Source organism: Perca fluviatilis, chromosome 5 (genome assembly GCF_010015445.1).
Source record: "Perca fluviatilis chromosome 5, GENO_Pfluv_1.0, whole genome shotgun sequence".
In the NCBI taxonomy this organism is placed as follows: Eukaryota; Metazoa; Chordata; class Actinopteri; order Perciformes; family Percidae; genus Perca; species Perca fluviatilis.
Window position 1 is genome coordinate 29,157,301 of NC_053116.1, and position 25,345 is coordinate 29,182,645.

At 39.5% G+C, this 25,345-nt stretch overlaps 1 protein-coding gene across 1 annotated transcript; it reads right to left on the reverse strand.

Moving 5' to 3' along the window:
• Window positions 1–728: 728 nt before the first annotated feature.
• On the reverse strand, window positions 729–23,391 carry gabrd (gamma-aminobutyric acid type A receptor subunit delta). The gene is made up of 9 exons (XM_039801390.1): window positions 23,324–23,391; window positions 9,982–10,097; window positions 7,689–7,756; window positions 6,129–6,349; window positions 5,739–5,821; window positions 5,404–5,541; window positions 4,300–4,455; window positions 2,983–3,194; window positions 729–1,796 (listed from the first exon to the last, which is right to left on the reverse strand). The coding sequence occupies exons 1-9, from the start codon at window positions 23,389–23,391 to the stop codon at window positions 1,473–1,475; spliced, it is 1,386 nt and encodes a 461-aa protein (XP_039657324.1). The 3' UTR covers window positions 729–1,472.
• Between the last annotated feature and the right edge of the window lie 1,954 nt (window positions 23,392–25,345).

The following is a 25,345-nucleotide window of genomic DNA, read 5'->3' on the forward strand; positions in this document are numbered from 1 at the left end:
AGAGGAGGAATCCAACTTTTGTGCTGAGCTCCTGACCTTTTCAATATTCCCATTGTCAAGTCAGGATTTAAGTCCATGTCCATGAAATGCTATTCTGATAACTAACCATGACATGTATTGTGAATATTAATGGTCTTTGAATCCTAAGGTCCTTCATGAATCCTCAGAATTTTGGCTGCTTTATGGTGCCCTTCTCAGAGCAAACATTAGCCCTATTATAGGTAAGGTTCTTAAAAAAGCATAACACCCATATTTTTGGTAGCTTTAATTTCTAATTACCTTTCTAACAATATTTACTTTAACCTAAGATATCAAATTAAGACGAGACACCTGAGAGTGCAGCGATTATCCTAGAGCCAATGCTGTGGTGTTGAATCAAATAAGAAAACTAGGTCATTCTTCGGCTGGGAAGCAGTGCTTCTCATCCCTGGCTTTCCTAAAATCAATTTCCAAGACAAAAGACAGGCAAGAGTCTGAAATTATTCATAGAGCACAACTCTTGATCTATGTCAATTGGACATCCAAGTCAATTATTCATAATCCCTCAAATTAGAGCCTTGTTTTAAGCCTTCTTGGTGAAATAATACTGCGGCTACTATTGTTGCATTGACAAATTTGCCTCTGCCGCAGGGATTTCAGCATTTCTTTTCTTTCAATCACACCCAACAACCATCTGGATTTTAGGTTCAAGTGACCATTTGAAGCCAGAAGAGAGTGACACACGCAGGTAGTGGAGGAAGTTCTTTATTGGTGAGGAAACAGGCAGAACTGGCAGAAGGAGATAGGACACGGCAGACGGTGTCCTGAACGAAAAATTATTTGAAAAAAAAAAATGGGTGTAGGACTAAAGAAGGGAGAGGAAGAGAGGGGGTGGTGATGGCACGGGAAGAGGGCGAGTGAGATATGCAGCCATGCAGAATAGTAGTACACCTCATCTTGTTATCCTCTAGTCTGGGCGGTGCTTTTGCTTTTTCAAGATAACAGGCGGTTCACTCCAGATTGTTGCTTTGAGATGGTTGAGCTATTCTTATTTATGTTTGCAAGATGTGAGCTTGTGGTCAGTACAGCAGGTGTTCAAGCAGGATATTTTGTTGTAGTGTCCTGTGTTGAGTTCATATAACAGGATGACGTGGAAATCTGGACTGTTGGCTAAACTGTATTCACTGTATATGTGACCCTCCAACAGGCAACACAGTCCTTTGCCTTTATACAGCAAATTTCTGTATTTGTATTTAAATATATGAAGTCCTCTTAATACTTTTTAAACTCATAACTACTTCCATTAATTACCATATTTCCATATTCATAGGCCATAACACTTCATTTCTTCAGATTTTTTTTTTTTTTTTTTACTGAGGCCTGTAGTATATTTCAGCTGCACCAGTCTGCCAGCATTGAAGTGGCACAACTCCAGCAGTTTCTTATATACAGCCCTGGATGGCAGCCATTCGCACAGACCTGCTGCCTCCTCTTCACATGGTGTACGCCACCCAGTAGATCACGTTCACCACAGCGAAAGTGAAAGGGAACACGGCTCTGGCGTAGATGTCGATGGTGTCGGCATCAATGGGCTTGCAGACGCACTTGGAACAGCACTTCTTCTCCTCCGTGCTCTCCTCCGTCTGCCTGGACCTTCTCCTCCTCGGCTCGGCCTCCTCGCTGCCACCCTCCCCAGGGATTTCGCTGCTGGAGCGCTGGGGACGACCGTGGCGGTTGGAAATCATCACACCCTGGTTCATGCCGGTGACCGACAGGGAAAACAGAACCATAGCCTGTTTGCCGTTTTTCACAATGGACTGTAGGGAGACAGAGAGAGAGAGAGAAAGAGAGAGAGAGAAGCGTGTCAGCACTTCCTGAGGCTTTACATGCTAGAGTGCAGTTTTGAGTCATTTAGCATCACATATTTGACAAGTCAGGCAGAAGTTGGCAGCCTATCTGCCACCTAGTAGTTGTGTATAATCCAGAAAATATCAAAAGACAAAATGAGGAGTGATAATTTTTTCCAAAAATGGCATGTTTGCAATTTGAATATTACATCTTCCACTATTTTCCTCCTTTAAAATCCCAATATAGGTAAGTAAGTAGGTAAGTAGGTTAGTAAGTAAAGCTTTATTTAGCATATATCACAGTGAAACACTTTTTGTACTGGATCACTAAGCACTCTTCACTCCTTTTACTTTATCATGAAAGTACTTTGTACTTTTTATTTGTGCATTTTTTTTTCTAAAGATTATGCTTTTTTGCAATAAAACATTTAGCCCCGGCCAATTAAGATATTTTGATAGTGAAACATAACAGTCCAGAAACTGCAAACACAGCAGATTAGGAAGTCCTCAAGTCTTGATTATTAAAGAAAACATAACTTGGGATGTTGCCGCGACATTGGTACGTTTTAAAGTCATTGTAGTTTTACTCACAATCAGCAATGCACATTTTCAATCACACCGCTGTAATATTCATTGTCACTCACTTCGCTCATCTTTTCATGTCTTTTGATTGATTGATTTATTAGACAGTAACAGAAATAAATGCATAACAAAATGCCAACACAGTGACATTATACATTTATCAGAACTGTCGAGGATAACACAAGAAAGTTACAAACTTATTTCCATTGTGGTCCTCGTCTTTGTCCTGTTTTTTCTTGTGTTGTCAGCATATAACCAGTTTTGCTTAATATTAATTTTATTTTGTTTGAATGCTCAATTCACAAAAAATATCATCCAGTTATCATATCTTATTCTAAAGGTATACCTCAGTAAGATGTATATCAACGGCAAAGCAACTATTACTCTGGGGGAAATCTTCTATTTTCCCATTATGCTCTGTGGAGATTCAGTCTAGCTGAAGGTCAGTGGGATGGATGTTTGTCAACAGCGGAGTTTGAAGCCCGGCCGTGGTCTATGTTCGAAAGGCCTGCTCATTACTCCCCCTGAAGCTCTTACTGCTGATGGGAGTACATGATGGGAATGATTTCCTCACCTCAGAGCTGAGCTTGTTGGCCTTCACCTTGGCCTTCTCTTTGAGTCGGTAGTCAGCGTTGTAGTGAGCGAAGGCGTACTCAATGAGGGCCGCGAACACAAACACGTAACAGATCCAGAAGTAGACGTCTAACGCCTTGATGGCTGACGCTCGAGGCAAGGAGGAGCGGGCGCTTACCATCAGCGTGGTCATGGTGAGAACAGTGGTGATCCCTGTGGAAAGAACACAGGCACAATGTACAGATTAGGCTTCTGTGGGTTTTTAGTGATGCCAGCACCACTGTGCACACAAGTACAGCTGCACAGAGCCACGAGAATGCATGGATGTCTCATTAACAGACCACACAGGCTGTTGCCAATATATTGTCTTTAGCTGCCAATATTAATCTAGGTTAAGTGTAAACTACATTATATTCACAATACTGGAAGGCAACAGCTTTCACTGGCTAATGTTTTTTGCTGCTAGCAGCCTTGGTCACACTTCAGCGATAAATCTCAATATCTGGCCAGATTTCAAGCCCATTTCCACTTCTGCGCATCAAACATCAATATCTAAAAGGCATATTGCCATGTCATTATTGAGGATATTATGCTGTTTTAGAGGATGAACATTTTCCACCTGAGACAGTTAATGAAGTTTCCTCTAGCGCCACCTTCAGGACAAAAAGTCAGCACAAGATCTCTCATTATCTAACTGCGAGATTGCCATTGAAACCAAAATTATAAGGCATTTTGACTTTCCTCTAGTCTATATCCATGAAGTTCCACTTCCGGGATTCTCTGCAGGGTAGACAGCTAGCTAGACTATCTGTCCAATCTGAGTTTTCTGTTACACTACTAAAACAACTATTGAACGTACACGTTCCACCAAAATAAGTTCCTTTCTGAGGCTATTTTGCAGCTTTAAATAAATGCCAATAAACTAGAGCATGTTTTTCTCCCATCCCGGAATGTTTTGTGAACAAGCCAGACCTTCCTCCACAGCGCTGTGGAGGAAGGTCTGGCAGAGTCAGACTAACTTTATTCCAATGCCAAAACCAGGATGCACTTTACATTTGTAGCCCCACCACTGGTGAGGCTCTAAGAATAGCGAAATGGTCAGTATGGTCTGGAATGATTTGTTTCATTCATCTTCTTGGGACTTTAGACTTAATCTTTTAAATATCTGCCTTAGCAAGCTGCATCATCTTACCAAAATACAACATAACACTTACATGCTTTAAAGTATGTGTGTAACCATTCTACAGATGAATGAACACCTTTGATTTAAGTTCCACCTTTTAAAAGTTAAAACACACCTCATTAAACTAATACTAACCTAAGGATACACGAGCAGGGACAGCTGTTTGGCTGATCCAAAAGGACACCCAGGACATGGCAACCAGTAATATCGAAGGCATGTATGACTGGATGATGTAGACACCTCGATTACGTCTCAGCTCAAAGCGAAGGCTCAGCCTTGGAAATCGTCCCGCTGGGAAGCAGAAAACAGACACGGTTTAATTGCATTACTGAAGAAGTTAAATATCTATTATGAAAATATCCAGTTGTACTTCACAGACACTGTTATTAGAGAATGTCTATCTGCTCACTTGTGGCCCTGGTGGCAAAGCGTCAAGATAAAGAAGTATTTCAAACTACATTTTCCCAGCAGCAACTCCTATCATCTCCTAAAGCTCCTGCCTAGCTCAGCAGCAAGTCTGACTTGATCCATTCCTTCTATGCATAGAATATAACCATAGAAGTTCTGAAGTAAAAAAAAAAAGAAGAAAAAAAAAAAGAAACAAAAATTATATATATATATATGTATATATACTGTATATATACTGTATATATACTGTATATATACTGTATATATGTATATATACGTATATATATACAGTATATATGGCTTCAAAAAGAAGGAGTCTTCCAACATAAGAGGCAAGCCAAGTCCAAAACTCAAAAAAAAAAAAAAGTCAAAAGAAATAGTACACAATGCATAAATCACATGCATTGGCAATTTAAGACCCTTTTTAGCCCCCCTAAAAACTATAATACTAATAAAAAAAAAAAATTATTTAAAAAAAGAAGAAATCTGAAATTAATTTTAATGCTTCAAGTTAGAGTTTGCAAACTTGTCTGTTAGTGACAGAGGACAAACAATTACAGGTCCAAAGGGCTTGAAACAGGTTTAATATCCTGTGTCGCTGTCGCCGATGCTATGCACCTGATTGTTATCCAGTGAAAATATTGATTTAGCAGGGGGGGTGGGGGGGGTAACACTTTTGCAAGGCACTGTATCCGTGTCACATTCTCTTTAGGGGCTGAGCCCCCCTAAAGGTCTGATCCTAGAACACTCACAAACAAGGGCTTTTCAAACTGTCTCTACTGGAACTCACCTTGACAACAAGGAAAACAGGAGAACGGGATAGATGCTCACCAGATTTGAAGTTCATCATCTCAGTGACAAAGCGATAGTCTGTGATGGTGAACTGGGAGAGCTCCAGTTTGTCCAGGCCGTGGATGTGTCTCTGACTCTCCGACCAGTGGTAAACAATGTCCTCTGAGGAGTAACCATCTAGAATGAAAAACAGATGACAACAAGACATTTTATCGAACCGACAAAGAGCAGTAATTTGAGGTTAGTAGTAGTATTGGAGAAAGCTGGTAACATTGTAACCTTTCCTTGGTGTCACTTTACCTTGGCATGAACACGTCAAGTGGAAATAAAGGTGTGAAGGAAGAAAAAAAGACCTTATGTGAATCCCAACTTACAGCTTTCCAGGTCCAGCATGCACTCTTGTTCATCCATTGGATACTTGGTCAGGTCCATATCACACGCAACCGTCGAAGTGATTCTAGGAACAAAACAGCCCAGTTAATCAAAACGTAATGTACACCATGCTCTAAACAACTCAACTGACAAGTTTTACTAAAACATTCTGGTTCACATTCAGATGGTTCCACCCATTCAGATGTGGCATCTTTCCAGTAACACTAGCATTTTCTGTTGTAAGCTGAGAGCTGTATCAGCTGCAGATAAAAAAAAAAAAAGGCAACCCGTTCTTACTCCCAACTCGTCCAATATGAAGGTTCTGTCAGGGGCCCTAAGCGTCCATGTATGTGTTGTCTGACTAATGAAGACAATAATCTGTTTGCTCATACCGGCTGCTGTATAGAATGACTCCGTTGGGCTGCAGGCGGATCAGCTTGTTCTCCACGGTGACATCGTGGAACCAAGCAGATTTGGCATTGACGATGAAGGTGTCGGGCAGCCACAGCTTGTCCACAAATCGACTGTCCAACCCCAGAGTCTTGTTGGTGTGATTGAAGGACAGACGGTCGTCGCGCCAGCTCTGCCGCAAGAACACGGTCATGGTGTAATCCTGCCAGAAACATATAAACACACAGACACAACCATAAAGGCTGAGTCACGGGCACTGGGGAAACAAACTTTACTGCAATAAAACACTTTTAACGTTACAGTATTAGGATTTATTTTTTCTAAAACACACTTTGTATCAAGATTTATTTTTTAAATAAAAGAACAAAACCAATGCAAATGTGTGTGGTTCAATATAGGATGGAATGAAGTCTATTACTCTAGAATTTAATACAAATCAAGCTTAAACTGGAACTCCACCTGGTAACACATGAAGATCAGTTTAGTTATGAGCAGTACTGCTCTGCCTATGAAAACATTGGAATCATGTCTTTTATGGCTCTAGAGGAGTTTTTGTCAACTCTGAGGGAAAAAATGCATTATGGGAAGTGTAGGATTCAGTGTTTTGGAGCTTGACCCATAGAAAGTCAGGATATCTTGGCCTCTGCTGCATCGATTTAGACTTCTAAGACGTCTTTTTTTTTTAAGTTTGTCACAAGTTTGTTTAATTACTGCAATTTGGTGGAAATGTAACACTTTAATAGTAGGTTTCATAAATAACACCTAACTTAAAGTACAGGGACTGAAATGTAAAATATTACAATGTAGACCAGCATGTTTTTTTATCCAACTATGTATTTATTTTATTATAATTATTTTTATTTTATTATTTTTATGTATTTTTTATCATATTTAAAAATAATAATTATTTATTTTTTCACATCTTAAATCATACAAGTTCTAACTTAGAAGGAGAGACATCATTAAAGGGTTTTGCCCATAATGACCCTGAAATTTGCTACTGCTACAATTATGATTTTAAGTAAATCTAGATTAGTCAACATCTAAAATCAAACAGATGCTGTCAGATATAATCCACTAATTCATAGTCTTTAACATCAATATGGTAACATGTTTCATAACTGCTATGAATACTGATCATTGTGGCATTTCTACTGTACATTTGGATCCAACCTATTTATCTCTATTTGTGACAACAACAAAAAACTCCCAAGCCTTTTTTGGAATGCTAATTTATAGTTTGAACTGTTGAAGCAAGGGAAAGATTTATTTGTTTGGAAAAGACTCAGGGCCACATGGATAAAATGCATCTTCCCAATAGATTTGGTTCTTACCGTACAAAATCCCTGAAAGCATAAAATTATCAAAAACAACTCAGCCAATGTGTCACACATATTCACACAGAGTACTTTCAAACCCTCAAGTGGGATAATTCAGGATTATGCAAATAGCAAATCTTTGATCTTTGCTGCAATAGTGAAGTTGAGGGATGATAGAAAATCTAAGTGTAGAAGAAAGCAGAAAGTGACAGTACACTTTACCATGTTGGCTTCAGAGATGTGGTCAATGCTGGCCACTTCAATAGCCATGGCCACGTTCACGGGTGGACCTGTGGGAGGAGAAGTGAGAAAAGAAAGCAAACCTGCTCCCAAACACACGCACACACAAACACACACACACACACACACACACACACACATTCCTTCTCTGCTCATTCTAAACCCATCAGTCCCTCCCATCCATCCTCACTCCATCACCCATCTGTTTCCCTCCCACCTACCATCCTCCCACGTCTCAAACACTCCTACAGCGCATAGAGATTAAGCATTATCCAGTTTAACCATGCTAAGTGGCACATCACACTGTGGGCATTCATAAACAGCACTGGGCTTTTGTGGACTCGCACAGAGTGAGCTTCTGCCAATGTTCACACACACACACACACACACACACACCCACACACACACACACACACACACTTTGTAGCATTTTCACTCAACAGTTTGCCATATGATTAGCATGGAGTGTGCCTCTGTGATCGGATGCTAGAGGGCAGAAACTACAGGGGAGCTCACTGATGCAGAACAGAAAGGCTATTTATACTGAACATTAAGGAATCATACATTACCATTCCCCACCATTCAACACCTTCCCATCACATTTTCTAGCTAATCATAATCTATTTGCCATACACTGGATGTATAGTGTGAGGTGATGGCATGTTTATTGCACGCCAATGTCAGCAAGAGCCAGTTTAAAGGGCAATCACCTGATCCAATAGCGAGCATGTTTTGTACAGTATCCCCCAGTGGTTGTGCACAGATTAATAATGCATTGTAATACATACACTACATACTAATCTATGTTTACTAATAATAAAATAGAAATTGTTGCACTGAACAGTCTTACCATAACAATACTGTAATGTTAATGTGGCACTATTTTGTATCATAAAACTTCAATAAATAACATGAATATTACACAGATACAATAAGATTTACAAATATGTTGAGTGCCTAATAACGTCTACAAATATGTTTTATACTCTAGAAACCATGCCAGCACTTATTGATAAATACGGTGGCCAAGAGAGCTCAAAAAGGAAGATTTTGTTTTGATTTTGTTTTTTTACTTGCAGTCCATAAATGTCTCTCAGGCACCATAGATCTTTTTTATTTTATTTTACTCTAAGCACTGTAGCACTGAACACTGTCTTAGTTGTTTGTTGGGAGGCATACAATTTAACAGTGTAGTACTGTAAGTCACTTTGGACAAAAGCATCTTCAAAATGAATAGAATGTAATGTAAATGAATGTAATGTAAAAATGTTTTCCAAAATACAATGGCATTCAGAAATCCTTTTTGTAAAGTACAAACAAATGGTTTGTTTCACAAATATGGTTTTCCATTTAGACAAATCAAATTGTGTAAATTGTTGGATTTTTGTCAAACAAAATACATATTATATAAAGAAATTAAATTCACATATATTGTTTGTACTTTCATAACCAAAATAGTTGGTTTTAAATTATGTTTGTGCATTTGTGCATCACTTCAGTCATGTAGATTCTCTTAAAGTCAGAATTGGGAATGTTATCTCATTTTCAAAATGCAAAACATATCTATGAATCTTTTTTTATTTGTGTAAGTTTGATATTTATATGATTGCTTATTGGCACAAACATAACTCCATACTAAAAGGCTATGGGATGTGAGTTGAATGAAAGGAATTACTCCCAATAACACACATGATTCCTCAGTGGTCACAAACAGCCCTCCCTTTTAGCTTTCATCTCCAGCGCATCATAATGCTACATCAATAGGAATGCAGTCACCACAAGATGCTGTGTTATGAGCGGTGTGTGTGTGATGGTAGCGGTGCTCCTGCTCCACATTTTCACCTTTGCTCAACTGAGTTAAGCTGTGAGATTGAGAAATCTATCGCTGTGGTCATTGGATGTTTCACATCTTGCAGCCATTCTTAGCAAAGTCTCTAGAGCAGTGCTCATTGTTTGCACCACCGGTTTCCCTCTTGTCCTTGAAGGGCATCATCCTCAATAATCCCCTTAGCAAAGCTTCTCTTTACCTAAATGGTTTTGTGTGTCCTTAAGAATGATTCACCTAAGGCAAAAGCAGGTATTTACATAAGGTGAATCCAGCTTTGCTCTAATGTCGTACAAGAAAAAAACAAAGACACCTCTGAATAATGGAATTGGAAAATGAAATGTGAACGTCCATGTTGCTGTAACCTGGGGTGGGTGATGCTAAGGATGGCTGTAAATGTGAGGGGGTGAAATGCAACCCAACGCCACGAGCAGTAGATCTCATACTCACCTCCTATCCCAGGGCGAAAATTTCTTGCATAGCCCTTCATTAACTCATCCAGATTAGGTAACCAGGATATTTGAATGTCTGTACCTACATAGTCCCCAATGTCACTCAGCATGGCCCTAAAGGAGACAAACAGCAAACACAGCAGCCTTCAGCGGTCGTCCAGCCACACCATGTGTCCACAGGAAAGCCTGGCAGAGCCTCAGATACAGTCAGTAACATACACGACAAACATAAATGCAAGACAATGTTATCTGTTGAAAGAAAAAGCATTAGAAGTCACTGTAATAAAAAGGGTTTCTCAAACCTTTCTGGCACCTGCATGACCTCATCTTTTGGTTAAACAAATGTCATGAACCCAGAGTCATCGAGCTGTCTTTTAAAGTTGCATGATTGATTTTTTTTATGTTTTATTTTGCCACTTGGGGGCGGCAGAACCAGCTGTAAACACAATAATGACATATTATCACCTTGTAAAGTTGTTAGGGCAAATGTGTTAGTAGCTAGTTGCCTATCTGCACATCTAGCAGACATAGAGCAACATGAGCATTTATTTGGAGTTGTGTGTCTGTCCTCTTGACCTTTGTAAGTCCAGTATTCACTTTCCTTTTACCTCTGTTTTTGTATCCATCAGCTCCTGAAGGAAATATCTATCCCAGCTAGTTGCTTACATAGACTGTATATAAAGATGGACAACACGTCTCCACTTCCTCCCAATATACAAAAATGAAGCGAAGATATCCCAGAAGTGATATTTCTTTTCCCTAGAATGGCAAAGACAAGGCCTGTACTACTACTACATAATATTGCAAACCTATTTAATCATGTTTTTATTTGTAGATGTCTCCTTAAAACAGGTGACACAAATAAATGTGTACTGTGTGATTGTTCAAACACAACATATACCCTACTATTAATCAAAATAGTCTAAATCTTTTGACTGATTAATTATTGAAATTGAAAATTACATAGAGTCTCTTAAACATACAACAACAATAAGAAGAAATGTGCACATATTTATACAAATACAAATATTTGAAGAGATTTAAGTTTTTATTTATTTATTTGTGCCCTCTGTTTTCATTGATAATTTTTTTTATTTATTTAATTAATTATACTTAGTAATGTACTTTTATATATCTTTAAGTCATAGAATGACATAGAGTGGATATGCTCTCAAACACATTGAAACTAATGAAATAATAAATGATAATGTGTTATCAATAGCAGCAGGTCATGAAAACAACGTGTTATTTGTTGGTAGTTTTCACAGGAAAATGATTGGTTAAAGCCTGGTTGGTATATTTTTTTCCCATCCGTGTCTTCACAGTGTGCATTTGTTTCCAAATAGATTTTGCACCCAGACTGAACATCATGCTGTGCCTCAGTTCACAATACTTTTTTCATAATAGAAAATACATATCCCCATTTAATAAGGCTTTTAAGTTAGAACCTTATTACATTGCTGTCTGTAGTTTGGCACCATGACACCTCGATTCAAGCAGTCCTTATGCTTTTCCAATTCCTCTAACCTCCCATGAGGGGAATAATAGTGAAATTAAAACTATTTGACCATGTAAAAGGACTCCCCTGAGACCCCTGGAGCCCTAACGGACTGCTTGAGGGCCCAGATCCTATACTGACAGAAACTGCCTCAGTGTAGGATTTTACAAGAGCAGCACAGCTCAAATACCACCAGGTGGCAGTTTTGCATTCTAAAACAGAGCCTGTAAACAGATGCCATGCAGATACTATGCAGTACAGTTTGGACCTTTATGTATTTTAAGTCAGGTCAGTCGCACCCTGTCATGAGACACACTATGGTATCCTTTAATACAGACAGAGCTATGCTAGCATGTAATACAGACAGAGCTATGCTATCATTCAATACAGGCAGAGCTTCATCCTTTATATTTTCATATACACGCTGTTGTACAGAATCCGGTTTTAGAGGCAAAACTGCCATCCAGAGTTGAAAGAGCTGACTAACGTAATAAATTAAAGGTTTCACTGACATTCAGAGTCACAAAGGCTGGTGGTGGCATTGACGGGGACATTGACTACATGGGGGCTTGATCGAAGGCGTAATGATTGACCGAAAAAAGGCTGACATTTGAAGAAAGTCGACTTCCTAGAGAGCAAAGCATTCCACCCACAGTTACATGGAAAACTGACCTCCACTGCAAAACAGCATGAAATAATTATCTGCTTATCTACACAAATAGTAAAAAAAAAAAAAATTCAAAAAAGTTAGTAAGTAAGAAACTGTTTTCTGCCATGTCATTAACATTTCCCTCGTGAATTTGTTTCGTAGTGGCAGATGTATTTTTAGTCTGGCAATCACTGTCATGTGTGACATAAATGGGAGCACCGAGCGAATTAATTAATCACTGTGTGACTCCTGGATTTCTTCACTAATTGGTACTTTCTAAATATGGAAATAAAGAGCTTTTCCTTCAAGAAATCCGTTAACACGCCAAGGTCAAACAGGCCTCCTCGCATGGAGGGAAGAGAATGTGAGTGTCTGCTAGGGACATACAGTATATATATATATATATATATATATATATATAGGGACAATATGATTTATTGACACTTCATATTCATTTTAATGGGTTTACTGCTTTATAGTATTACAATCCTTGACTTTTTCTGTTTGATTTAAAAAGCCTGTATTCTACTTTCACACACTTATTCTAGTATGAGTTTCATTTATAGTTACACATTACAGAAATTTAACTTTATACCCTTTTTATGTCACATACAGTACCAGTGGCACAACATCTTTTGTTCTAGGACATCTTGTTGTTAAATTTGGACTTTCTGTCGAGGCGATCTTCTGTTTGTCTGTTATCTGTCTGTGTCTCCTATTTATTCACAACACATCAGATGTGTGTCACTTCCTGTGCTCCACAAGAGTTTTAATCCAAAAGATTTAGCAGACGCTCATAATGTGAAAGCTTTTATCGAAAAATGCTAAATGGACATTCATTTGAAATGTCACAGATGATTGCTTGAATTAAATGCTGCTCTCCAGAGAGCAGACCAGACGTTATTTAACTCTGTAAATTGATGTTGTTGATGGAAAAAATATGTTCAAGTTTTTATTTCTTGATTTCCCAACCTGGATTAGCATTTTTATGGCCACAAAAGCCAAACTAACTGGAACATGTCTCTCCAAAGGGAAATAAATAATGTTGTATGCTGTTAGAAGACCTGTGAGGGGTTGAGTGTTTCATTACCCTCTGTCGAGCTTCACTAAACATTCGCACCTCTTTATTTTCTCACCCCTCCATCCATGGCAAACAGTCGAGAATGCGTAGCCTATTTCCAGACGCTTCTCTTTCTTCTGTATTTCACTTTCACAACACGTCTCTCCTGATGCCTGGATCTGCACCCGTCTGTTTACGAGCTAACATTAAACAGATGGGGAGAGGAGACAGACGAGAGGAAAGACAAAGAGCAGCAGCCTCTCTCAAATTGATGGTGTCTTTTTGGGAACGTAATGTGCAAGCATGCACTAACAAGCCTAATTAGTTTTATATACTGACACTGCTAGTTACCTGAGCACAGCCATTCCACTGATCCTCACTCTGGCACTCATTGTTTAATTTGTTTCATTGGCATCAATGTGATATCAGCAGCATTGCAAATTCCATTTGGATGAATCATAATAAAACATAAATAAGTAGCGCATATCTACAAGCAGCTGCTCCATTTCTAAACGCGTGCATGCGTGCGTGTTGCAGTAATTGACAGTAATAATATATTGCTTTTCATTCAGCAAACAGATCATTTTATGGACTACATTACTACTCTACGGTTTGACACATTCGGGATTTAAATATGGAGTGCAAGCAGTGACATACTTTTGTTAAATGTTTATTTAATGTGTTAAAAGTTTAATGAATCACTGAATTTCTACATTTATATCCAGTGACTTGATAAAATGAATTGTCATGTTGATATTTTATTGTTTTTTTTTATTTTTCAAATTCCTTCCATTCCATTCTTGATTTCCTTGATCCTGGCACGCATTTAATATGTATAATCAACAAGGAAAATGTAAGAAGATATGGGGAAATAGGAAATGCACAGATTACTAGGTAAAAGTGTGCTGTAAAAAAAAAGAATAGGAAATAAAATAGGTTTTATTTCTCCAAACTTCTAAAGGTGGATAAAAAAAAGTATGCCAAGTAAACTTACTGTACACCGAAGGACCAGTGCACATTTGTTAACTATTAATTTGAGCCATTCTGCATAATGAATTTCTCTTCTGCATCCCTGTATACTTTCAGATATTTTACCCTTTCATGATCTCTTCCAGCGTAGGAGTCTTATTAAAGTGCTCATATTATGCTTTTTGGCTTTTCTCCTTTCCTTGATTGTGTTATGTATCTTTTTTGTGCACGTTATAGGTTTACAAAGTGAAAAAGCCCAAAGTCCACCCCAAAGGGACTTGCCATCTTCCAGAGAAAACACTGTTCACCAACTGCTCCAAACAGCTCTACTGTAGTCCAGCCTTTACTTCCGTGACGAACGTGCGTCACTTTGTAACACACGTTATAATGCTCGCCTAGCTGCTAGCGTGGCACGCCCTCATACTCTGCAACTGACTAGCTAGCAGTACTTACTGCGCATGTGCGACTCCCAACAAAGATGGTACAGAAATTAGATGTCTCACTCTGTAGCTAACACAGAGAGCTCAACACACAGGGTGAAAAGAGGAGCTGCAACAATGTGCAGTACAACAAATATATGGTGTTTTCTGAAAATTAAACCACATAAACCTATTCTGGTACAACCTCTAAATACAATTATGAACCTTAAAATGAGCATAATATGAGCACTTTAAGTTATTTAGAATGGAAAGGCTGTGTTTAAGTGTTTAAAGGCCATGACAAGGGCATTTACCAGGCACGGCGGGTCTAACGAAAATATTCTATTGGTTGCATTATGGGAAATGTAGGATCCAGCATTTTTGGAGCTTGAGGGACTAAATGTCAGGATATCTTGGACACATTTTGTTCTGAGGAGTGTATTAGTGATGTGTATGTATACTTATTTTATCTTTTTGCTCTAGTATGCTCTGTTATGGAAATACATTTCAGTTGAATCAACCAAATATGATTGATTCCCTGCCAAATTGTTATTCTTTATTCTTTAATCTAAACCTTTTTAAAATTTCCTTCCTTAACATTTTTTCAAAACTCGTCAGAATGTACAGAGTGAGACTTATTCTGGTCTCTGCTATGTGATGTATACTTTTACAGCAGATATCTGAACATCCTCCTGCCATAACACAATGGATCAAATCTACAAATTCTTGCCCATGGAGGCCCCAACATTTTCCTTGTAGGATGAGCCTTTTTTTTTCTATTCCTGCTTGGGAGATTATTTGTTGTAGGCTCAAACAGAAGTCTGTGACTCACTGGTGTGAATTGAACAAGTTGTCTTCGCTGTTATCTTGTTTAATTTGTTTAGATCCTCTTAACTTTGAGAGCCAGCAGCAGTGTGAGAGTCGGAACTCGGACGGATCCTCTAGTTTTAGAATGGTCTCTAAATATGAGACCTCCGTTCCTTCCTGATAAATACAGTGAAAACTACAGCGGAATCTGGATAAACTGTAGACTGGGTAAACCCAGCCCGATCTGCCGGCGATTTGATGTTGCCCTGCAGCTCAGGCTGGAAACCTGTACGTTTAGCTATCCTGCTTCCGTTACAATTTTGCGGGGACCAATCACAAACTGGCTTATCCACCTGGCGCGCTATTGGCGGGTTTAACACGATGACGATAGAGAAGCGACCAAGCAGCTTCTTGTTTACATTCAACATAACCGCCACCGAAGCGCAGCAACCCGCTGAAGCCACTGTCGCTGCTACGTCACCCGGATCGTTGGTCTGATCACGCCTCTTGCGCAGTAGAAAATACAGAGCAGACTCCCCAGACTAATGTTCAATCTTAAAAGCTTGAGCTTGGTCTGGTGATAGCCAGACTAGATAAACTGCACAGGACAGAGAGGATTTACAGTAGAGCAGGTTTCTCCTTATCAGAGTGGAAAATGCTGTAGGGCGAATGCTCAGGTCAGTGCCTATCCTCAAAGATTATTTCAAATCAAAACAGAGCTTTTCCAAACTTTAATTCTTACTTCCCCTTTTGTGATGATGGGATGAACTGCAAATCATACAGCAGAAAATAGTACTGATCTCCACAACACTTGATATATACAGCGGCGATATATACTATGACTCTCTTCTTACAAAGGACATGAATGGTCGGGTAGCGAGCTGCTATGTAAGTTGTTTTTGGTTAATTGCGGAGCTTTAAATGGAATCAGTGGTGATAGTAAAACAATATGTGTTATTATTTAAGGTAATGTATCCCCTGTGAAAAATGTGGTTTTGGTTGCATCAGTCAAATTATTCGATCAACAGAAAATTTGTCAATGAATGTTTAAGTAATTTTTCAAGTCTGGTCAGACAAAATAAGCGATTTGAAGACATCACTTTTGACTCCCAGCACGTGTGATCTGTTCTCATTAATTTTTATTTACTAGGCAATTAATTGTTTGCAGACAGCAAACATTCTACAATGTTTTAATTATTTGGACTTTTTAATTGTATTAACAAATTAAATGCTGTATCAGAGCCTTATCTACACTTACAGGAATTTAATTCTGATGGGGACATACTGAATCTTTGATTTATTTATTGTAATTACTCAAATGTTGATACATCTAATACACATTTAATGTTGTAATCAGCATATAAAATATCAAGTTTTAAATTAAAAAGTTGCTAAAACACCTCACATTTCCCCCCCCACAAAAAAAATACAGAGGGCCCCAGTGTCCTCAATTTTAGCTACAACCCTTGTGTCGTTAAATGAACAACTCAATAACAAAACTTCATTACATCTTTTACAAATACGCTATATGTACTCACTGTATCAAAATCAAAATAATAGTTCTGCATATGGATATATATGCATATATGGCTGTCATATATGATGTGCTTCTAGAGGGATTTTAGAGATTTCTTTTCTTAACTTAACAAATGAATTAACATGTATTTGATAATCAGAATTTGAATGCTTGTCAGCATACGCCCCAATTGGACAACAGAATAATTTCTTTTTGCTGTTTACATGTGGTGCATCGCGTCAAATTGAGTAGGAGGCATTAAGTGGAAGCACTGAAGTGTTGTGCACCACCTCACCAGTCAGGCTTATAGAGCCAGTTCATGCAGCCAGAGGAACATGATCATATCACTGTGTTATTGGAAAATGTACTCTCCGGACAGGAGGGATTTATCCGCTGACTCAACCTCTTACACAGATTGGTTAGGAGCACTGTGTCACTTGAGTGCAGGTTTAAGGACAAGTGGGACAGAACAGAAATGTCATGAAATGTTGGGATTAAATCCTGCTGCATCACTTCTTACTGCCACATCTTGCTAAACTATAATATGTCCACGCTTGGACCATAGCCTGTATAAAATAGGTATGGACATATCTCATGTGTACACATATAAACAAAATGTCTACAGTCCCAACTCCTCTGGCTGTCTTTCTGAAAAGCTGAAACATACTACTGAGCTTTTCTGTCCATATTGTAAGATGAATTAGTATTTACTATTGGACTGGATGGTAAAATATGATGCAATTGTTAGCATTCAACAATTACAGCTCACATGCAAGGCTCCTATTGGCCCCCAATCCTCCCACTCTCTGTGCACTGTGTATGCATCCTATCTTATCCACACGCATGAGAGATTTGTAATTTATTATTGTATTATATTTTGTAGAGAGCCCCAATAACCAACCACCGACCATGGAATACTACCCCACCTCACCTGTTTTTGTGTCGGCTAGTTTGTGGTCATTGGATTAAATGGAAATTTATTTCAAATATGCCCGGTATGTAGAATCACTTCCAATGTTATCAAGATGCAGGCCACAACAAACCACTGTCACCTCATTCATTCATCCATCCATCAATTATCGGTAACAGTTTACCCTTTACAGGGTCGCGCGGGTGTCCCAGCTGACATTGGGCGAGAGGTGGGAACGCCCTTAAATTGCACGGTAGCTGGATTCTCGCTATATCATGAGATCACACGAGAATTGGCCGGATCACATATCACACGAAAATTAGTCCCGCTTTGCCAGACCATCCTCTACAGCGCTGTGGAGGAGGGTCTGGCTAGTCCACACAGCATTCCGGGATGGGAGAAAGACGTGCTCTGGTTTATTGGCATTTCTTTAAACCAATCACAGTTGCGTCTTGGGCGCCGTTAAGCACCGGGCAGAGCCATGGTGCCGCTGCAAAATAGCCTCGGGAAGGAACTTGTTTTGGTGGAACGTGTACATTCAAAGTTGTTTTAGTTGTGCAAGAGAAAACTCATATTGGACAGATAGTCTAGCTAGCTGTCTGGATTTACCTGCAGAACAGTTAATCATAGTCCTCATAAATCGACCGGAGTTTAAAATTCCAACACAAAGAAAGTGGAAGGTAATGGACATTTCTGGCGGAATGTCCGGCGGCAAAGGAGCAACCCCGGAAGTGGAACGTCACGGATATAGACTACAGGGAAATCAATCTTGTCAGGCTTCAAGTACTGCGTTTCTGTCTACTACTAGCTAACCGACTCAATCAGCATCCGGTAAAGAGCTTCTGGCAGCTACAGACGTGGTTTAGGTGAGTGTGACGGCCGCAAAGTTCAGAACAACTATGACGTGATGGACAAAGGGTTCATCCGATCACCTGCAAGGTGCCTGCCCTTTTCCGAACAGTTTTCAATGAAGGCTTCTCTCAGGTGGTTCTGTGTAACAAACCATCTGGCGCATCAGGTTCTATGCCCTGGGCAGGTCGACAGACAGTCAAGGAAACATAGAGACTGACAATCATTCACTCTCCCATTTAGCAATTTAGAGTCAGCCATTAACCTAACCTGCATGTCTTTGGACTGTGGGAGGAAGCTGGAAAACCCAGAGAAAACCCACGCTGACACAGTGAGAACATGCAAACTCCACACAGAAGGGCCCAAGCCAGAATCCAGAACCCTCTTCCTGTGCAACCCACCCTCATACCTAAACAACTTTATAGATAGATTTCTAAAGACTCCCAAAACGACACACATGACCGTTCTATTTACTGCCGCATGGTGGTGAAAGGCTCCCAAAACGACACGCGGTCGTTCTATTCACTGCCGCACGGTGGCGGTTTAATCATGTGACCGTAATCATGTGACTGTTCTATTTAACGTAACTGGGATGTTTGTAACACGTAGTAAACATTGTGAAACGAAACTAGTTAAGTTTAGCAAAAAAAAAAAAACAATCGACCCATATGGTCGTTTTCTGGGTGAGGACAGGCTGTGCTGTGAGGCTGACACAGTGTTAACCACTGCACCACCATGCCGCCCATTGTTAGCTCATGTGATCAAAATTGGTCTGCATGGATTTGGTTATTTTTTTTATTTTTGCTGTCAGCAAATAATTATAAATATTGTTAAGGGAGGAATGGTAAAAGCTGTGAGCTGTTTAGACATAAAGGTGCAGATGACTGCTTTTCTTTGGAAAAGCATGATTTATGTTACTAATAGGCCTTTTTCACAGCAGACATTTTGACATGTTATAGCAGGGAAGTCACAGGTGCAGTTAATAACATTTATAACGACTGCACCTAAATGGAACAGAGCAGTCGTTAATAGCATTAGTTACACCGGTCCTTTCCTGCCAAACAAATCAAACTGCCTGCAGTGACAAAGGTCCATTGGCATTAAAGGGTAACCCTGATGTTATTCAATATATTTTCTGAAAACAAATCCTATTATTTGTCCGAAATGACTACTATTTACTCTATCGTACACTATATTAGCACTGTCCATTTTATTTGAGTGTCAGAAATGGTGTTAAATTATGCACTCAGAAATTTCTGCAATGAAACGAAAAAAGTAGCATCCGTACACCACTTTATGCTAACAATCCCACAATGCAATGTGTCACATTTTAGATTTGAAAATGACAGTCTTGCAACATTACACCTGTCAGTTAGTGCCTGAAATCTTAATTCACTGTATAAGCTACAGTAAACTACTGTCTAATATAAAAGGAGAAGTGAATGAGTAAATAAGTGATTTCAGACCGAGCATAAAACCAGCAATGCGTCTCAGCCCCAAGCCCATTGGTTCCTACTGAAGATAACTGAATATACTGTATGACTCTTTAATAACAGGTCAACATATTGTTTTGTTTGAAGAGGCTAGGACATTCCCTAGAGCAGCTGGTCACTGTAGTTTTTAGCAAATGCAATTCAAACGGGTAAATTGGGAGACTATTTTCAGCCTCATATTAATACACGTAGGGGTGGGCCATAAGGAGAAAATCAAATATCACGATATTTTTGACCAAATATTTCGATATCGATATTGCAGAGATATTGTAGGGTTGACAAATGCTACTTTCCCAAAATATTTACACAATGAGATTTGTGATAAATAATCATCAGTAATATGGATATAATGATTTAGTGGGTAAAGGCAAATAATAAAACAGCTGTAACAGTCTGATGGGTTCAAATGATATCACTATACTGTAATGCAGCTCGTAAAACCAGGAAAAGACAACACTTATGTCATATTACAATATTACAAAATCCAAAATCAAAGACGATATCTAGTCACATATCACAATATCAATATAATATTGAGTCCAAAAAGGTTTGAGTCCAAGTCAAGACTTAAAAAAAGAAAAAAGAAAAAAAAAAGAATCCTCTTCAAGACCACTTTATTACCTGTTCATAATTTATGTGACATGAGAGACAGTATATCTTCTTTTTAAGATAATAATTTTGCTTTAATATTTGTAATAATCAAAAAGCAAGTGCAGAGTAACACACTATAGGATCAAATTAGGCCGTAAACTTAAAATATAAAACGGAAATGATCCCAATCTTGAACTTATTACTTATCCTGAAGAATTCATAGTACCAAGCTAGCTGACATTGTGTCTGTGGCCAAAATGAAATGATTGATACCTGATGATTGACCCTGGCCTATACCAGGCTTCCAATCTCAATGCCTGTTCTAGATGGATTTTGAATTAAACTAATACCTGTTTCCTGAACGAGCTCGCTTCATCAATGGTTCTACTTGGAAGGAGGAATTTAATTTAGAACAAAAGCATAAAGTTCTGGACTTGGTCAAGACCAACTAGAATATTTGGCGAGTCCAATGGCCGAGTCCGAGACAAGTCTGAGTCCAAATACCAACGAGTCCAAGACGAGTCCGAGACAACACAAAAGTGTAGTACTACAGCCCTGGTTTACAGCATCAGGATCGTGTCTATAGGAATAGTTTTTGGACAATGAAGGCACAAAGGACTAAGCTACAGTATCAGCCTTTGGCTACATTATTGGTTTTGGTCTTTTAATGGATTTGATCACCATCCTTATTACAGAATACTTTCGCTCTTACCCACTGAGGTTAAGACAACCAATGAGATTCTTTGCCTTTGGGAATTTGTAAACAAGACCAATCCAATCTGTGGATATGTGGATATGTTCTATAATCTTAACAGACGTCTGTGTAGTCTTCTGTTTGAGGTGCTGCTGTCTACTAGGCTACAGTATTGCATACTCCTTATTGTCTCTGCTGCAGAAACTATCAATTAGATGCAGCTTGTGTTTAGTGAAGCGAAGGGTAAGTCACACTTCAGCTGGAAAGAAATGTATGCCATACCAAAGGTGGCGAGGCCTATCTTGGCTAAGCAACTATTGTGAAATGGATAAATGAGGAGCTAAAAAGAGAACTAGAGTAATTCTGTTGTTCAGAGTGGGGAGCGAGGGAAGGAAGCAGTTTGCAACTTTCAACCACCAAAGCCAAAACAGCACAGTATGTGTGCGCGTGCGTGCATCACTTTGTGTGTGTGAGGAAGGGAGAGAAAGAGAGAGCTGACACATAATGAGGTGCAAGAAAAAGCCTACACTGCATTGTACTGAGAACAAAATAATAATAAGAGCAGTGACTAGAGGCAGGAAAATCCAATTACAATAGCTATTACTCCCTCTACTGGTGGACAGCCAAGAGGAACAATAGAAATGATTTGCCCAAATTCCCCCCAAAGCTTAAGTAGCTTTACCCTTTGCCCTTTTCAGTGGAAGCACTTGCCAGAATAAGGGCTTTGGGGAAATTGGAACTCAGCAGTGGATGCTGGTTATCCTAAGAATTGGATGCTTGTGAAAGCTCATGGACAAGAGCATGAGGGCATTTCGACTGCACACAGACGAATATAGGAAAACATTACGTTTAAAGCACCAAAGCTCACCATCTGGTTTAGACGCACCTGGTTTACCCAGCTGACAAAAGCAAAAGCTGTGTGAGAAGCTTACTTATAATACTGACAATCAGAGGTCACAGTCAGATTCAATTTCAATGTGTTAAAAGACTTTAAATGGCACTGCATTTATGTTAGTTTTTTTAGCTCAAGAGGATCATCATTTTCATTACCGGCAAATCTCATCTCATTTTAGGGCCACAGTTGAATGTGATTGATTTATTTTTGAAGTCTAATTCTAACAAAATGTGCACTAAACAGGAGGTATTGTGAGCCAATTCAGTGTTATATTTGTGATGGCACGCTGTCCATCTGTGACTTCTCCCCCTTTCCTTAAACTCTCCAAACTGGGCTTCTGCATTGTTGGTTATATAGCAGAGGGATGCTCTGTTTAAATGTAGGCTACTTTATTAGCCCATGTGCATCTTGGCACCATCTGATATTTGACCCTGATGGAACAGGCCTGCTGCAGGTGGGTGCTCCCACTCACCTTATCTCGCCTTCATCTCCTGAAAAAAAAAACATTATCACCTCTCTCTATGCATATGCATTATGCAAATATCATCAGGTCCATGTGCCCAGAGGCAAAGCAGAGGAGAAAGCAGACTTCACGTTGTGGGTGTAGAGGTTAAAGCCATATAAAATCAATGTACTTAGCTGTTAGCACTGTAGCCCTACATTGGTATTATAAGGTAGACAGTTGTGGGAGGGATACACAGCGAGGAGGGCCAAACTGACAGCTTTAATGTTGATTTTTCTAAAGTATAGTTGTGATGTTGGTTGTTGTATATACCGTCCATAGAGAGGTGTGGATAGGAGAATGCTGTCCTCATAATGTAAGTCTTATTACCAGTGGTCGTTCGCCTTTTCTGATCAGGCTTTAAGTTTATGGTTTATCCAACTTTTTATGCACCTATTGATTTTATTTTATTTATTTTTTTGGAGCGCTCCGCACTATCGGGCGACAGTAAGACAACTGCAAGAAGTACAAATCAAAGCTGGTCTCACCAGGTGAAAAGATCCCCTCCAATGAAGAGCAGAGCGAGACTCGCCAGCAGGAAAGTTGGGATCTCCATTCCGCACGCTTTGTGATAAATTATTGAGGACAAAAAGAAAAGTTTCCCGGAATGGAAATCGACGACAAAAAGCCACAGAGTTTTATTTTAGCGCGCTCTCCTCGTGATCCGGCGCTGCCGAGACTAAAGTAAAGTGCGGTGGTGCTGATGTTGCTGAAGACGGTGCTGATTGTGATGATGACCCCATGATCATGTTTCCCCAATTCCAGAGCATTCCGCACCGAGGGAAAAGAAAACTCCGGGTCCGATCGCAACAACGAGCCGATTCAACGCTGCCGCCGCGGTCTGTCCTACAGCAACACACACACACAGAGAGAGAGAGAGAGAGAGAGAGAGAGAGAGAGAGAGAGAGAGAGAGAGAGAGAGAGAGAGAGAGAGAGAGAGAGAGAGAGAGAGAGAGAAAGAGAGAGAGTATCACTAATCTGTCAATTCCCTCCGTTGCTTGGCCTCTAAACGTCAGATTCAATCTGGCCAGGGAAGGAGGGGGCGGCCGGAAAGCATGTCACGAACATAGGACTTCAGGATATTATGTAATGTTTGACACATCTGAATCACATCCATTAGGTAGGCTTATTACTGTCCGATATTTCACTGAGTCTGGTGGAAAAAGGACAAACAGCGTATACCCAGAAGTCCTGGATTTGGTCTGGGGGACCTTCACCCAGAGCAGGTAGTGTTTTCACCTAGACCTATATAGTCAATCATTTGTATGACATCAGAAAGTAAAATACATGTTAGACTGAGTATTGGATTCTCTTGGGATAATTGTTCATAATAATAATAATAATAATAATAATAATTCCTCATGGGACTCGCTGGAAAAGCTGGTTGACATGGACATTTGGTCAGCAGTAGCCTATTAAATGATAAACTACTGAGAGGATTCACTGTTAGCTCTAAACCTCCACCCCAGACTGTTATACAATTCTGTTATAGGCCTAATTCACATCACAAAGCCTAATAAGACCATAAGACATATTCAGGAATATGACAGGGCCGTTAAGGTGCGCCAACATAAAATGTCCATAGTAACCTTCATTGCATGTAATTTCGCATCTTACACTACCCTCCTTTCCTCACGTCTCTTTAAGGCATAAAAAAGCCACAAAATACAAACACAGACACACACACACACACACACACAAAGAAACTATACCAATAGAACATAAAGTACATACAATCTTTAATGAGTACCACAACCACAACACAAAAACCATGTGTTAGGAGTGTCAAAAGTAGCTAGCCTATAAAGATAGACTATACTAGAATTTTAGTAGGCCTACCACGGACATGCTTATAAGTATAGTAAATCAGTAACAAAAGTGATTTAAGGGTTATTTCTGCAATTCAGTTTTGCACTTTTAGAAAGTAGTAAGCATTTTAATCTCCTCTCAGTTCGATTAAAAATCAAATATAGGATTGATAATACATGTATCCCCCATTCTGTCAAAAGGGGCAGGCTTTTATTTTCTCCTTATTAACAGCAACCTCTTTTATGTGCTGTAGTTCAGTGCACAGTTGCAACAGTGCGCCTGCCCTGGTTTCTGCTGCCTCACCCTGGGGAGCAGAGGCAGGTCTATAGATCCGTGGCTGTGGATTTAAACCACTGTCTCTCCCTCCCACCGGACCTTTCACTTGGATTGCAATACAAGTTCTTTTGATATGATACCAGGCTGCAGTAGATACACGCTGCAATGCACTGCATAGGATTGTCTTCTGCGTGTCTCCCTAACATGAACTATTTCTTATTCCTCTCACCCTCATGTATTCTCCTTCTCCATCTCTACTCAGTCTGCTTCCCTCCTGTTGAGCCATCCTTTATGTCAGCTGGAGTCTGCTTCCCTCACAGTTACTTTGCTCTGCCTTTATCTCTCCAACTAATAACGCTACACATTCACATACACACTCATACTAGGCCTATTTCTTTATTCAGTCTCCCATGGTGTTACAAAAT

Excerpts from the sequence above, each read along its gene's own strand:
- gabrd (XM_039801390.1), bottom strand. The coding sequence starts at position 23,391 with ATGGAGATCCCAACTTTCCTGCTGGCGAGTCTCGCTCTGCTCTTCATT. Across the intron at positions 4,456-5,403 it reads GATGATGAACTTCAAATCTG|CGGGACGATTTCCAAGGCTG; the intron begins GTGAGCATCTAT and ends TCTGCTTCCCAG. Across the intron at positions 1,797-2,982 it reads CCAACAAGCTCAGCTCTGAG|TCCATTGTGAAAAACGGCAA; the intron begins GTGAGGAAATCA and ends GTCTCCCTACAG.